General features: G+C 47.4%; 1 protein-coding gene across 4 annotated transcripts in view; it reads right to left on the bottom strand.

Moving 5' to 3' along the window:
• Nucleotides 1–11,873: 11,873 nt before the first annotated feature.
• The window catches only part of USP24 (ubiquitin specific peptidase 24), a 2,082,369-nt gene continuing 2,079,528 nt past the window's right edge, over nucleotides 11,874–14,714 (bottom strand). For all 4 annotated transcript variants that reach the window (XM_085602520.1, XM_085602518.1, XM_085602517.1 and 1 more), the window contains exon 67: nucleotides 11,874–13,907. In XM_085602520.1, coding sequence (XP_085458646.1) covers nucleotides 13,845–13,907 — 63 coding nt within the window. In that variant the 3' untranslated portion in view covers nucleotides 11,874–13,844. The remainder of the gene's footprint in view (nucleotides 13,908–14,714) is intronic.

Here is a 14,714-nt window from a genome sequence, read left to right as displayed (position 1 = left end):
ACCTTACGACCCGGCTGGGGAGTGGGGGCGGACAAGATTCTCTCACGCACAAGAATGTCAACACAATCTGGGCTAATATCAAAATTGCAGGTGTTCAAAGACTCCAACTCACCTCTGGTGTATACCAAGCGAGAACCAGGGGTCGTGGCCCCGGGTCCCGTCTGGTCCCTGATGGGCACAGATGGGCTTGCCTCTGGCGAGCCTTCGGCGCGCCCACGCTGCGCGCATACGCTGCGCGCCTGCATGGTGGCAGGGTTAAGTAGCCTCGAGCGTGCAAGGTGGCCAGGCAGCAACTAGGCTGTCAACCACAATGGCGTCCCAAAGCGGCGCTTCCTCCCCCAAGATGGCTCCCGCCCCAAGAACCCAAGAAAGCAGCTAAAGACCCGCTCAACAGCGGTGCAATCTCCGATTAGAGTGTGGGTATATCCTAACTCAAACCCCACCAGAAAACGGGACCCTTCGAAAAATTTTAAAAGTGCAAATTAATTAATTATTTCCGCATTTAAAAAGCGCTATACTCGCGCTAGTAGCAGCATGTAAATTCTAACAGGAGCAGCCTCAGTATCGCGGCGGTCCCTACCTTAGGTAACACCTTATCTGGTAGGGACCGGATCTAGCTGCAGATTCCTTATCTTAGAATCCTCCCCAGGCGCCAGACTGAATCCAGCAATGTTTTCAGCAGTACCTCTGAGCGTCTGTAGAGAGCGCCAAGCAACCCTTCAGCGACATCGTCCCCCAAATGTGACGTCAGCGGAGTCCATATAAGCCCTACCCCAATGTGCTGACGTCAGTTTCTTTTGTGACCATTTCTACGCCAACAACGCAGCGCCACTTAGATAAACAGTCTCATGAGAGAGTGTGCTAAAAAGGGAACAATCTTGTATCAACAAGTACAGATTGTAAGAATTGCAGTAGAAAGCAAAAAGGGGATCTAGGCAACCACACAACTCTCAGTTTGCAGAGTGGGGAGGTTGGATGGGTCGATAATGAATCAGCCAGAATCTCTACCAGATAAGGTGTTACCGAAGGTAAGGAACTTGTCCATCTGATAGAGACATCTAGCCACAGATTCCTCATCTTAGAATCAAATACCCAAGCAATATCATCCTTGGAGGAGGGGCTGCGAACTGACCTTACCAAAGATCCCCAAATAGGAGAAGCTGGTCCAAAAGATAGAAAGGGACCAGTCTATCTGAAAGATGATAGGTGAAGCAAAATGCGCACCGAAGGACTGATCTCAAGAAGGACTATGGGAAGCCCTCCGGGAGAAGGCTGTGAGAAACACGGTATAGAACCAGCAAAAAGGCAACACCAAAAAGGCATGCAACCCATGATCGGGGAATGCAAAGGGACCAAAGACAACAGTTCATAAGGTCCAGGCTCAAAACCAATGGAAGGAGCATACAAAGCGTGCTCAGCCGCATCGAACACAGAACGAATAAAGAGCACCCGCCGATCGTCAAGGGAACTATCCTAAGAAACAGATTTCGAAAAAAGGTTCCTTCAATCATAGAATGATGGAGAAAGAGAAAAAGCGAGAACGATGCATGCTGAAGAGCATTGCTAGAAATACAAGAATGGTAAAAAGAAACTGCTCTTATACTGAGAACCTTGATAGATATATAAGGCATTCTCCGAAATAATGTAACGGAGAGACTCATTGAAGAGAGGGAAGGAAACAGACAAGTACAACCAAGAAGGTTGAATCAGGTCACCAAGAAAGGTGTAGGTAAAATGCAGGGACACACACCATAAAGAAGGCCAGATAACCGTATGTGAAAAACACACACACACATATATATATATATATATATATATATATATATGAAAGGATTTTCCTGTGTTCAACCCCCAAGAGTGTCCACCAAGTTTCAAGGGTCACAGATATATATATATATCTATACCTGAAGTAAAAGACATCTACAAGAGATCCATTCAAGGGATGGGTATATACAAGCATATAAAAAAATAGAAATGTCCGCAGAGAGAAGTCATACAGGATACAGCAAAAGTATATCCACTCCTCCGAAAGTAACTCATGTCCTCCTCCAGTGCGTGGGAGGATGAGAAGTGGAGGAACGAGGGACACGCCAAGAACAGAGGTAACCAAGGAAGGACAGAGATAAAATATCCTACCATCATAAAAAGAAGAGAATACTGCAGTAACTGAGGTGGATACAAGGAAAAAGCTGGAAAACTGCAACTCAATACCTCACAGAGCAGGAAGTGGAAGGAATCGCTCACTTCAGGAAAACTAGGGCAACCGTCCAAGAACGACCGCCACTGACCAAGGAAGGATGCCAGCAGGCGGTAGCAGGAGAAATCTGAAAGACACGTTAGTGATAGATTCCTTTCGTTAGAATATCCCCAGGCGTCAGATTGGATCCGGAAAGTTTTGCTAGCAGTACCCCTGCGCGTCAGTAGGTGGCATCGTGCGACTCCGCATCCATCGCTGGCGTCGTAAGTGCCGAGATGACGTCATGTTGTCTACTTAGGCGCCACCCATGGGCGCTGACATCAGTTCTTTCTTTTTCCGCATCAGTAAGCGCAGATCCGGATAGAGCATGCACCTTAGTCACTTTTTGACTACTCTTTTGAGACTTTTGTCTCCCCTTTTCCCCTCCACTAAAACGGTATAAGCCTGCAGATTGAACAAGTTTGTGGCATGGTGCACAGCTAAGACTGTGGATCCCCTTTCTGCCACTCTTTCCGAAGTCCTTCTGTTCCTTCTTTCTTTGGCCCAGCAGGACTCTGCTCTGGGCACTATAAAAGGTTATCTTTCGGCCATCTCTGCCTTTTTACGGCTTCCAGATCAGCCTTCTCTTTTTCAGTCCCCGGTTGTTAACCGTTTCCTAAAAGGCATTAAACACACGTTTCCTCCTGTGCCCTTCATAATGCCTCAATGGAACTTAAACCTTGTCTTGACATATCTGATGTGCGCTCCCTTCGAGCCCCTTCATACCTGCCCTTTGCGTCTTCTCACTCTCAAGACGGCTTTCCTGGTAGCTATCACCTCTGCCAGAAGAGTGAGTGAGCTCCAGGCTCTTTCTTCTAAACCTCCTTTCCTTTCTGTTCATCCGGACAAGGTGGTTTTAAGGACCCGTCCTTGTTTCTTGCCAAAGGTTGTCATGCCCGTCCACATCGGGCAGACCATCACTTTGCCTACCTTCTTTCCGCCTACGCATCCTTCCAAAGAGGAAGAGAGGCTCCACCGTCTGGACCCAAAATGTGCCCTCTCGTTCTACCTGAAGCGCACTCAACAGTTCCAGGTGGATGACCAGCTCTTTGTTGGCTACATGGCGCCAAAAGAGGTCGGGCTGTGCACAAACGGACAATCTCTCAGTGAGTCATTCTCTGCATCAAGGTCTGTTACTCACTGGCTAAGAAGAAGACTCCTGTGGGGCTGCGTGCTCATTCTACCAGGGCGACGGCGGCCTTTACTGCCTTGGGATGCGGCGTCCCCTTGCAGGACATTTGTCAGGCAGCCACGTGGGCCTCGCTGCACACGTTTACCAAGCATTACTGCCTTGACAGTCCGGTCCGGAGAGACAGCTTCTTTGGCCGTTCTGTTCTCCGTGACTTTCTGGTGTAGATCTATTCGCAGACCCTCCACCGGGGTTGGTATTGCTGGGGTATCTATTCTAAGGTAAGGAATCTATCACCAACGTCTCTTTCAGATGCAGAAGTTACTAATTGTATAAGGATATATATGTGAGAGACATTAGTTAGTGATAGATTCCTTACCACCCCATCCATCCTCCCCGTTCTGCGAACTGATTCTAGGGTTAAGGTAATCCCTTTCAGGGCCCTAGTTTCTTGGCACCAGTGGTCAGTTTCTTGCAGGGCTCTGCGTTCCTGGCGTGGAAAGTCGTGTACAGAACTGACGTCGGCGCGCATGGGCGCCTAAGTAGTCTCTGTGACGTCATTTCGGCGCTTAAGACGCCAGCAACTGATGTGGAGCCGCACGACACCACCTACTGACGCACAGGGGTACTGCTAGAAAACCTTTCCGGATCCAATCTGACGCCTGGGGGTATTCTAAGGTAAGGAATCTATCACTAACTAATGTCTCTTACAGATATATCGTTACACAAGTAGTAACTTGTGCGTCAAGAATAAACAGCATGTGGAAAGTCCAATATGAAAGAGAAGAAGTCCAAGAAGAAGGCGGCGGCTACCGCCAGGGGAAACGAAGGGCTGGCAGAAACGAAGGGCAACAGATAGTCGTTATGATAATCGCACATTGCCCAACTTATGGAAGCAGGGGGAGCAAGTAAGAGAAGGTCCACACCTCAGAGGGTCAAAGACCGGAACAAAAGATAACCAGGCCAAGATCGTGCCTGCCTGTGGTGCCAGTTTTGCATCCGCACAACTTAACAGAAAACCCACCACAAAGTAAGCGTTAGGGTAGAAAAAATCAACCGGCAGAAAGAAGCCTTAAGAACAAACTCCCACGAGACCGCAAAGCAAGACGTGTTCCAGATGGCTGGAAACGGAACTTGCCATTGACAGCATAATTGAGAAGAAAAGTACCAGCAGAAAGCAGGAACACCACACCGGGTGTAACCCTGGAAGGGAGAGAGTACTCCACCCTATGAAGAGTCAAAACAAGGGGAAACAACCTGTCCCTGAAAACCTTAGTACAACAAATAGATAAGACTAAACACCAGTATGACTATCGCTGAACTGGCATAAGGCCGAGTCAGCATGTGCACCAAAAAGGGAGGATCCATCAAAGGTCATGTCAATTAAAGTAGTTTGTACAGTCTCCGAAAACCTGGAAGTATGCAACCATGCACGCCAACACAGAGCTATGGAAGAGGCCATAGCCCGACCAACAGAATCAGTGGTATCCATACAACAGTGGATGCTAATGGTGGCAGCTTGCTGCCCATCACATACCAGGGGAACAAGAGCATTCCAGGCTTCCTCCAGAAGGGAGGGCAAGAGGCGTTCCACTGAATCCCAAAAGGCATGGGAGAAGCGGGCAAGGACACAAGAAGTGTTCAGAAAGCGCAGGGCAGCGCTAGGAGAAGAGAAAATACACCTAGCACAAGCGTAGCATTTCTTGGCCTCTCTCTCCTGAGCGACAGGAGGGAGAAAATCAATATTTTGAGTTGCCAAAGCAGCCTGAACCAGAAATCTCCTAGGAGAGGGATGTCTAAGGAGACAGGAGGGATCCCTGGGGCCTGGCGATGCCTGTGAGAAATAGAGCGATCCACAGGGGACCGTATCGGGCTTAGCCCAAACAACCAGTAGGATATCGAAAAGACAGTCACTATAAGGAAGTATAGGCTCAACGTTAGATTGGTCAGGATGTAGAATGCCAAGTAAAGGGTCTGTTGACAATTACACAGAAGGAAGTTCGAAATCCAGTACAACTGAAACTCGATTGAGCATGTCTGCTACAGTGGGACTTGCCTCCGTAGCCAAACCAGAAGGCTGGAGAAAATTCCAAGCCACTTGCATCACTCAGGTCAAGTAACCAGTTAGACTGCACAAGGGGTGGAGTGGTCTCCGAAATGGAAAACCACCACACACCACATCGTCTGTAGTAGTTCCACAGCCATGGTCCTCAGAAGGAAAAACCAGAGGAAGGGAATCTGAGACAGTCGGCTCCATCGGCGCTGCATCCGATGCAGTAACCGAAGCCTGTCAAGAAGGTGACACCTCGGCGTCGGAAGGAGCATCAATTGGAGTCAACGGCACCACTATGGGGGCAGGCAGACAAGAGAACGATGCTGACATCGGAGTCGAAAGACCAGAAGCAAGATTCGAAGGTGGGAGCCTTGACGGGCTGCGCACCGGCGTCACTAAAGTGTCAGACACAGGAGGCCAACCTAAAGCTGGGGGAGAACCCACTGGTGGTGTCACAGGCATGACTATGCACTTCTGTGGGGCCCGAGGACGCTCTAGAGGGAGGTGACGATCCAAGAATAGAATGAAGAGTTTGAGAATATTGTTCCAGCTGGTTTGCAAAGATGCCCGGCTCCAGGATAGGTGGGGAGAAACGGGTTGAACCCAGGCCAGACATAAACAGAAGAGCAAGGACCAGTGGTGGGCGGCAAAGGTAGGCGGTGCCATGACCTCCACTGCCGACACTGAGATTTACCTCTGGACGTCGAAGGAGAATGACCTCCACGGGAACGGCTCCAAGGATAGATGTGCGGTCGGTCCGTAGATTGCGTAGGGGATCATGGATGACAAGAAGACTTTGAGGACTGTGACATCCGCGCCACAAGGAGCTTCATGTGACGTTCCCTGCACGCTTTTGGTCAGAGCTGGCAACAGGAGTCGCTCTCTTCTGAGTCATTGTGCTCACTAAAGCACTTCATTCAAACTGAGTGAGGGTCCGTGGCAGACATATGTTGTCCACAGGATTCACAAGGCTTGAACCCTGAGGACACTGAAGGGAGAAAAAAGGGCACACTACTCAGTCAATGAAAAAACGCCATCTAGGCTGAAAAACGACCGGAGGAACTGCAGTTTGGATCAGCATTGCTAGCGTGGAAAAGACGAACAGATGTTAGCGCATATGGGGAGGGCTTATATGGACTCCGTTGAGATCATATGTGGGGGACGACGTCGCTGTGGAGTTGCTCGATGCCCTCTATTGACACGCAGAGGTAAGGCTGAATTTCCGAATCCAGTCTGGCACCTAGGGAGGACTCAAAGGTAAGGAATCTGAAGCTAGATGTCTCTATCAGATATATAACCTTTAACATTCCCAGAGCAAAGCCTTCCCTTGGCTAAAGAAAGAAGAAAACAATAAAACCTCCATAGGAGATGTAGAATCGGGTCCACAAAGCCTTACACTCAACTGTTGCTGCATAATGTTCATGCATGAGGGTGGAGCGTGTGCAGGTTCTGGTGTAGAACCCTGCCCTGTAGCAGTGACAGGTGGTGCTACTGAAGGGGCACCCCGGCCGGAGGACAGATGCTCATACTATACTCTTGGGCCCGGTCCATCCTCATATTCTTGAGAACTCAGGGCAGGAGTCATTCCACTCAAGGGGGGACGTATCTTTGAGCGAGAGTGCACAGAAGTACTCTCTCTGTGGTGGAGAATACATTTCGCCAAGATTCTCCCCAGTGTAAGAAATTCCACCAGGTGCTGTACGACCACAAAAATGTCCTGTAGTTCAAGCCATGTCCAGAGGCACAGTGCCTCCTGGCACAGGGCCTTGACCCCACTCCGTTTGTTGCACGTGGGTGGCATGGGATCTTTCATCACCTGAACCAGCCTTCCTTTGATAAATGGAAGGAAGGCTTTCAATGCCAAGTGAATAGTTCTCAACTCCAATAATTTGATGTGGAGCTGAGATTCTATCAGAGATCAGAGTCCTCTGATCTCCACCTCTTTCCAGGTGGTCGCCTACCTAGGAGTGACACGTCTGTCACCACTGTGGAGTGGAGTAGGGAGAGGGTCTGCTGCTGACCCAATTGCGGTTTGTCAGCCACCACTTCAGATATTTTGCAGTTCCATTCAATATCTGGGCCAGGTCAGAAAGATTTCCCTAATACTGTACCCTTCAGGTCCCACTGCAGAGCCTTCATGTGCCTTCAGGCATGCTTTACCAGCAGGATGCAGGAGGCCATGACACCCAGCAGCCCCAGAGTCAGTCTTACCGAAATCCAGGATAGAGGGTGAAATATCGGAATCATAGCCTATATATATATCCTGGACTCCCTGCTCCAATGATAGGCGCAGAACTACACTGTGTCCAGAATGGCTTCAATGAAATGGAGCGTCTGAGAGGGCGTTAGGTGTGATTTCCGCATGTTGATAGTGAACCTCCGTGAATGCAGAAGGTTTGCCGTAGTCTGGCAGTGGGCAACAACTGTCTGGTGCAAGCCCGCAGCCTGCCTTCAACAGCCAGTTAGGGGCAGACTGGAACTCCTAACCTCCTCAGATGGGCGGCAATCACTGCAATCACTTTTGTTAATACCTGGGGTCATTGGTGAGGCCAAAGGGAAGCACAGCCAACAGGAAATTCTTCTGGTCCAACATGAACCGTAGGTAACGCCTGTGGGCCAGTGGGAAGAGGAAGGGGAAATACTCACCCTGCAGGTCCAGCCCCAACATTCAGTCTCTAGGATTCAGGGCAGATAAAACCTGAGCCAACATAAGCAACTGGAATTTGTCTTTTTTCAGGAAGTCATTAAGTGGGTGCAGATCTAGTATAGGGCAGAGGCTTCCATCCTTTTACGGTACCAGAAAGTAGCAGGATTTAAACATGCCCCACTTCAGGAGTAGGCATCCTCTCAATGTCTCGTTTGGCCAAAAAAGTACACACTTCCTGATGGAGTATGGACAGATGATTCTCTGTCAACAGTTATTGGGATGGTGGGAGGGGGTGCGGTGTTTCCACAAATGGTAGGGTGTACTCCTTCTGCATGATCTGAAGCTCCCATGTCTCACATATAATCGCCGACCACTGAGGTAGGTGGTACTTGATTCTGCTGCCAACTGGATGGACAGCACACTGTGCTGGATGGGGGGCACACTAAAGGGGCATTGAGGTTGCAGCAGCCGGAGGGGCAGGGGACTGGGCAGCATGCTGGTGCTGGCTCACACATCCTTTTTAAACTCCGCAGTCCCATCCTCAAAAGGACTGGGCAGGCTGTTGGACTGAGTATGGCTGGAACTGCAGGCACCCAAAGTTGCCCCTTCAACATATGTGTAAGGGTTGATATTGTGGCCAGGTCGAGAGGGAGAGGCCAAGGGACCTGGCAGTGACCCTCTTCTCTCGAAAGCGGTCAAGTGCTGAATCGGCCTTGTAGTCAAAAAGGCAGGAGCCATCAAAGGGCATGTCAATCAGCGGAGACTGGACATTCCCCGAGAACCCAATGGACCATAACCAGGCATGGCAACACAGCACCATAGTAGAAGCCATAGCTCTACCCAGGGAGTCTGTGGTGTCCAGTCTGCAATGGATTGTGAACTTTGATGCCTCCCTGCCATTCAACAAAGCCTGGTTAAGGATGGCACGGCCTTCCTCGGGCAGCATGGGAAGCAGTTGTGCAACCATATTCTGATCCCACAAGGTGTCAAATTATGTTTATGTGATTTGTAACGGGCACAGCTACTCAAAGATTGTCCTGGTGCGAACCTGCTGGAAGGAAAGGCGGAAAAGGACTACTAGATAAAGAGAAAAGTCTTTAGTCTTTTCCTGAAGAGCTTGGGGTCCTGAACGCTGCAGAGGTCCAAGGGAAGAGGATTCCAGGCCAAAGCTGCCCTAAAAGAAAGTGCAAAAACAACAGTTGATGGACAGAATGCAGAACAATGTCATACATTCACCCCAGTACAGAGATCTGGGCCCAAATCCATCTTTTTTTGCTCACCATGCCATTCCAGTTTGAACCCAGCCATATGCAAATCAGTCTAAACCGGTCCTAGGATAATAATTTCCAGTCCAGGGAGGACCTGGCTTGACTGTTCTCATGAGGCACAGGGTCAAGACTGATTTGCATATGGCCAGTTCTAAACTGGGGTGGCGTGGTGAGCAAAAGAATGATGGATTTAACCCAGATCTCTTGACTGGGGGTGAAAGTTTTGATTTGTTCTGCATTCTGTCCATCAATTGTGTGTCTTTTGCTTTCTCGCCCTAAGTGCGCCAGGTATGCCCAGACGTGGGTCCTGGGCTCACTGTGCCACTGGAATCAAGCTATCCTGGCTGAAGAGGGGTGAAACCCCGAAACCGGTCCTAGGATGATTGTTTCCGGTCCAGGGAGGATCCTGCTTGGCAGTTCGGGCTGGACTGTTCCCATGAGGCACAGGGTCAAGACTGATTTGCATATGGCCAGGTCTAAACTGGGGTGGCATGGTGAGCAAAAGAATATCCAGATCTCTTGACTAGGGGTGAATGTTTTGATTTGTTCTGCATTCCGTCCATCAATTGTGTGTCTGTTGCCCTAAAAGAAAGGGCGCTCCCTCCAGCTCTCTCAAAGCGAAATCTCAGGACGTGGGCAAGAAGCTGTGTGGCTGAACGCAGCTGCCTGGAAGGAACATAAGACCTGAAATGCTTTCTCAGGTAAGCAGGACCGTGTCCATAAACAGCTGAGTGTGCCAGGAAAAGGGATTTAAACTTAACCCTTTCTGTCACAGGCAGCCAGTGTAGATCCCGTAAGTGTCGCCTCGCGCTGGTCTTTATTGGGATTATCTGCCCAAGAGGCATGCAGTGTTTACCAACTGCAGGACAAGGCTGGTGGAAGAAAAGATATGCTTCCCAGTGGTGTTCAGGCTCTTAAATTCCTTATCTGGTGGAGTGGTAGGGTACACGCTAGTGGTGACCTTCGCTGTTGAAGCCTGCACCACCAGGCTCTAAGTAGGGGGGTGCTGGGAGAGGAAGGCTGAGTCTTCTGGGGTGGGGTGGTGCAGATAGGAAATCATTCAGTGCACAGGAGTCCCTGTGAAAAGTTTTGCAAAGGCACCCCACAGCACATCGGCGAGGGCTTCCTTAAAGGGGAGCGTGGGTTCAGAGGAGTCCACCCCAGGTTCAAACAACTCTGTCAAGACATTGGTCTTGACCTTGACAACCGTCGCCTGGAGAGTGAGAACCTCTGCCGCCCTGCACATCACAGTGTCAAAAGATGCGCCTTTCTACAAAACCTGGCCCAGAGGGAAAATCATGCTAGAGTCTAGGGAGGTATCAAGGCCACTGGGATCACCTAGGTCCGTATACAATTTGTAGTCATCAGGTCGTCTAGGGGACCATATACCTCCTCCTCAACATAATCTCCTCTTTCAGGAATGAAGGGCATATCAAGGGGTGAAAAATCCAGGGAATGATGAAGCCTGGACAGCGCCGGCATCGATGTCAAGTGGTCATTGTGTTCACTAAGGCACTGCATGCAAATTGAGTGAGGGTCCATGGCAGACATATGTTGTCCACAAGATTCTGCTCCGTCAATAATTGCCTCGGGATAACTGGATTATCATCGAGCAGCCCTGGGGAAGGTGGAGGTACCTGTGGTGCCATCAGTCCAGATAGTCCAGATACAGGGGAAGATCCATAGGGCCTGGCTGGCTTTGAGGATGAACCTGCCCACAGTAACCCAGAAGGGGCACCTCTTGACTCTTTGGGGCTAAAGGCGCTCTAGAGGGAGTTAGTGAGCAAAAGAAAGCATGCATGGCGTCATAAAACTGTTTGAGCTGGGCAGGTGATTCTCCATCGCCGGCAAACTCAGGATAGCGAGGAGCAGGCCCGGACGCTGGCTCCACAGGTGGCGTGTGGGAGCACAGCCTGGAAGCACAATGTCAAAAAGGTGAAGCCAAAGAGTGCTTCAACCTCTTGTGCTTATCTGACTTCGAAGAGGGCGTCTTGAAGCAGGATGACGATCGATCGCAGGAATGGCCCAAAGATCTTCCACTGAAACGAGAACGGGACCAGGAGTAGCACAGAGCCGTGTTTTGCCATGGCGCCAGGAGCTTCATTGTTCCTAACCCAGGTGCCAGAAACAAACCAAGTGGGGACTGGGCACAGACACCTGCCTGTGGCAATCCCTGCAAGGCTTGAACCCTGATGGTTTTGTGGAGGACATGATGTCCTAGCACACTGGGGGCAAAAGTAAAAAATGTTGACCAAATGGTCTATATGTGCTGTTTGTGTGGAATGAATTCAACTGATGTCAGTGTGCTGCGGTGGCGCATATATATAAGCAAAGTAACGTCATGTTGACACAGACGTGGAGCCCAATGACTCACTCTACCGGTGTGCAGAGGTACTGCTCAAGAATTTTACAGATCTAGTTTGATGCCAGAGGAATATTCTAAGGTGAGGAATCTGCAGTTAGAAGTCTCTATCAGAAGAAAATTACAACAAAAAACACTCATTCATCTTTATTTTAAGGAAAAACACAAAACAAAAATAGGCACTTCTCAAACTGCTTTATTTGCATCACAGCTGGAAACAGATCACTGACTAGAATATGGTAAAGGATACCACGCGCATTGGCAGACTTTGTTCATCACTGTGACAAATGTTGTGGCAAATGTAAAATAATTTCTCAAACAACTTACAAACTGTCCACAAGTATTGAAGTCGGTGGTGGTTATAGGAAATCAATTATTTAGTAAACAAACATCTTTAAACATCACATTTAAAATTGCAAGAACATGGTCTAAATTATTTATATTCCTGTCTGTTTAGGCTTTAAATTTTGCCATTATTTTACACTTGGTCTCCAAAGGCACTCTGCCATGTATACATAGAAAGGGATGCAGTACAACAGCTATACCCTGCCACACTGGCGACACAGCTGAACTGTGTTTGGCTTTGGAACCTAAACAGTGAAATGACTGGTCAATTTCAAAACAATTTGTGCGATGACGACTGGGGTTTAGTCAGTTGCCTAGTTGCACATGAAAAGAAAACTAAAAAAGAAAAGGCACATTTGGCTGTTTGTGCCTTACAGTTGGCAAATTGTCTGAATCTATCCATATGGGATGGTCGAGGCACACCTAAAGAGTTTCCCCATTACCGTTAAAATAAGGCAGAACCATAAATAAAGGCAAAGCTGTGAAAAAATGCGACAAAGTAAAGTTGTTTGATTTACAACACAACAAAAACACTTGGCACATAAAGCACACGTTATGATAAACCATCAGGAACCCCTTGCACTGCAATTTTCAATAAAAAAGGAGAATAAATCGTGCAGTACAAGTGATTTCTAATATTTTATGAACCAGTAAACCTATTTTTGAATTCAGTGATGTCTGGTGACGAAAAATTCACAAATAAAGCAATATTATATTCCCTATATTAACATTTTTATAAAACATACAGAGCTCCTCCTCTCTTCAATGAGCTGTGCATCATATTTAATCAATAGTACGCCAACACCTTCTCAGAAATGTCACAGCCAAGGCAATTGATTGCAGATCACTTGAATAGAACTACAGCTTATTCAATATGTCTCCTTGTGTGGAACAGGTGATCTAATGTATGCAGATGTAACATAATTCTATCTTAAAGTGCTCTTTTTAAATAAAAGATTCTGGACTCTTCAAAATGAATTTACCATTCTTATCCAATGGCAACAACATTTGCATACGAGGTCCTCTTTGATCAACATACTGATCTGACTGATGTTTTCATCCATCCTCGGCATCCCTAATGGAAATCTATAAAGCTCTTCCCGACACCAGAAAAAAATGCTCTCCCCTAGTCAGACCTTCCCGGACATTACACCATCCCCCCATATTTGTTACACCCAGGAATTCTACTCATTAACCCACATAAGCGCTGTACAATTAGCCTGGGATACATTAAAAACAGATATATATTTTTGTAAACTGACTACTTAAACTAATATTTTACATATCAAATGAAAATCTTTATCACACATTTGTACATAAATTTGAATAGTCCTATTTATTCATCTGAATGATTAAAAACCTGCCCTTTATGTCTAAAGATAGTCAGATTATTTTTCTATGTATAAAACCAACAGACATTTTTGTTTGCAGCATTGCAGAAAAAAACAACAGTTTTACATTCACTCATTTAAGGTTCACATATTAAAAATTTAAACCACTTTAATTAGTTGATAAAATCTTGACAAAAAAATAATTTTTAAACATGGTTTGACTGTCAAAGTTGCTCGTGCAGTATTGTCTCCAAGTCCTTTACTGCGTGACAGTTCTCGTATACTCTTTGTTATCAAGTACTGTGAACTCTTACCCCCCCCAAAAAAAAAATTCTCCAATGCTCATACTGGCTGTATTAAGCCATTCTATCTGACAGCAGCTTGCAGTGGAGTCACAGGTCCTGCCCAAAGGTGCCTCGGGCATCACACAGTCATGTTTGAATTTCCAAATATCTTGCACCTGGAGATTCACATCAGGGGTCAACATCATCAAGGTCACTTTTCGGATCGCCGATCATCATGGGAGACTCAGAGCCCTCAAAGATATATAAAAAATAAAATAAACACCACAAAAAGCACCTGAAATTCAAACCACTTCATGCTGCTGTGTTTGCGCTAAGGGACAACATGGTGGAATAATGCACTCACCTGTTTAAGCGTTTCCACACTCAGACTAAAAAAACCTGAATGTAGTCCTGGGCGTTGGGTTTTGGCAGAGGTTTTGTGAGGAAATGGGGTGCATTATATGATGTGGTCATGCAACCTCACCGTAAACCAATAGCCAGCCCTTTTAGATTTCGCTTGGCACACCTTCAGCTCAACCCTGGGTAGCTGTGGCTCAGCAGCAAGGCTTGCACAAGGAACAAGTGTAATGCATTTAAACAGCACCATAACAATTGAAGAAAAAATCGATACGACACTAGAGAAATCTGACACCAATCTATATTAGACTGTATTTTTTGACACCACAACAAAAAATATCCACAGGAGGGTTACAAGATATAGGAAATCAGAGCATTTCACTCAACCACGAACAATCAATAGCAAATTCTACAGATTTGACACAGAAACTCTTTCAAGAAAAGGTTTGGGCTAGGTGTAATGCTGTCACTTTAAGTCACTTTAGGCTACCAATTCCAGTGGGGAGCCACACAGGGGGGCCAGCATGATCCACAGCACAAGTTACCTCAGCACGTGAAGGAGCCTTCAGTAAATTCCAAGGACTTTTATTCTATTCAGGTCTTTCCTATGGAAGCGGTTTTGATGCAAGTGATGAAGGATGCTGAAGATGCTCCAAAGGATGCTTTAGATGCGATGCAGTTGACAGGTGTCTTGCTGCGACT

This window comes from Triturus cristatus, chromosome 4_2, assembly GCF_964204655.1.
Source record: "Triturus cristatus chromosome 4_2, aTriCri1.1, whole genome shotgun sequence".
Lineage (NCBI taxonomy): Eukaryota > Metazoa > Chordata > Amphibia > Caudata > Salamandridae > Triturus > Triturus cristatus.
Note: the sequence above shows the minus strand (reverse complement) of the source record. Positions and strands in the feature narration are given on the sequence as shown.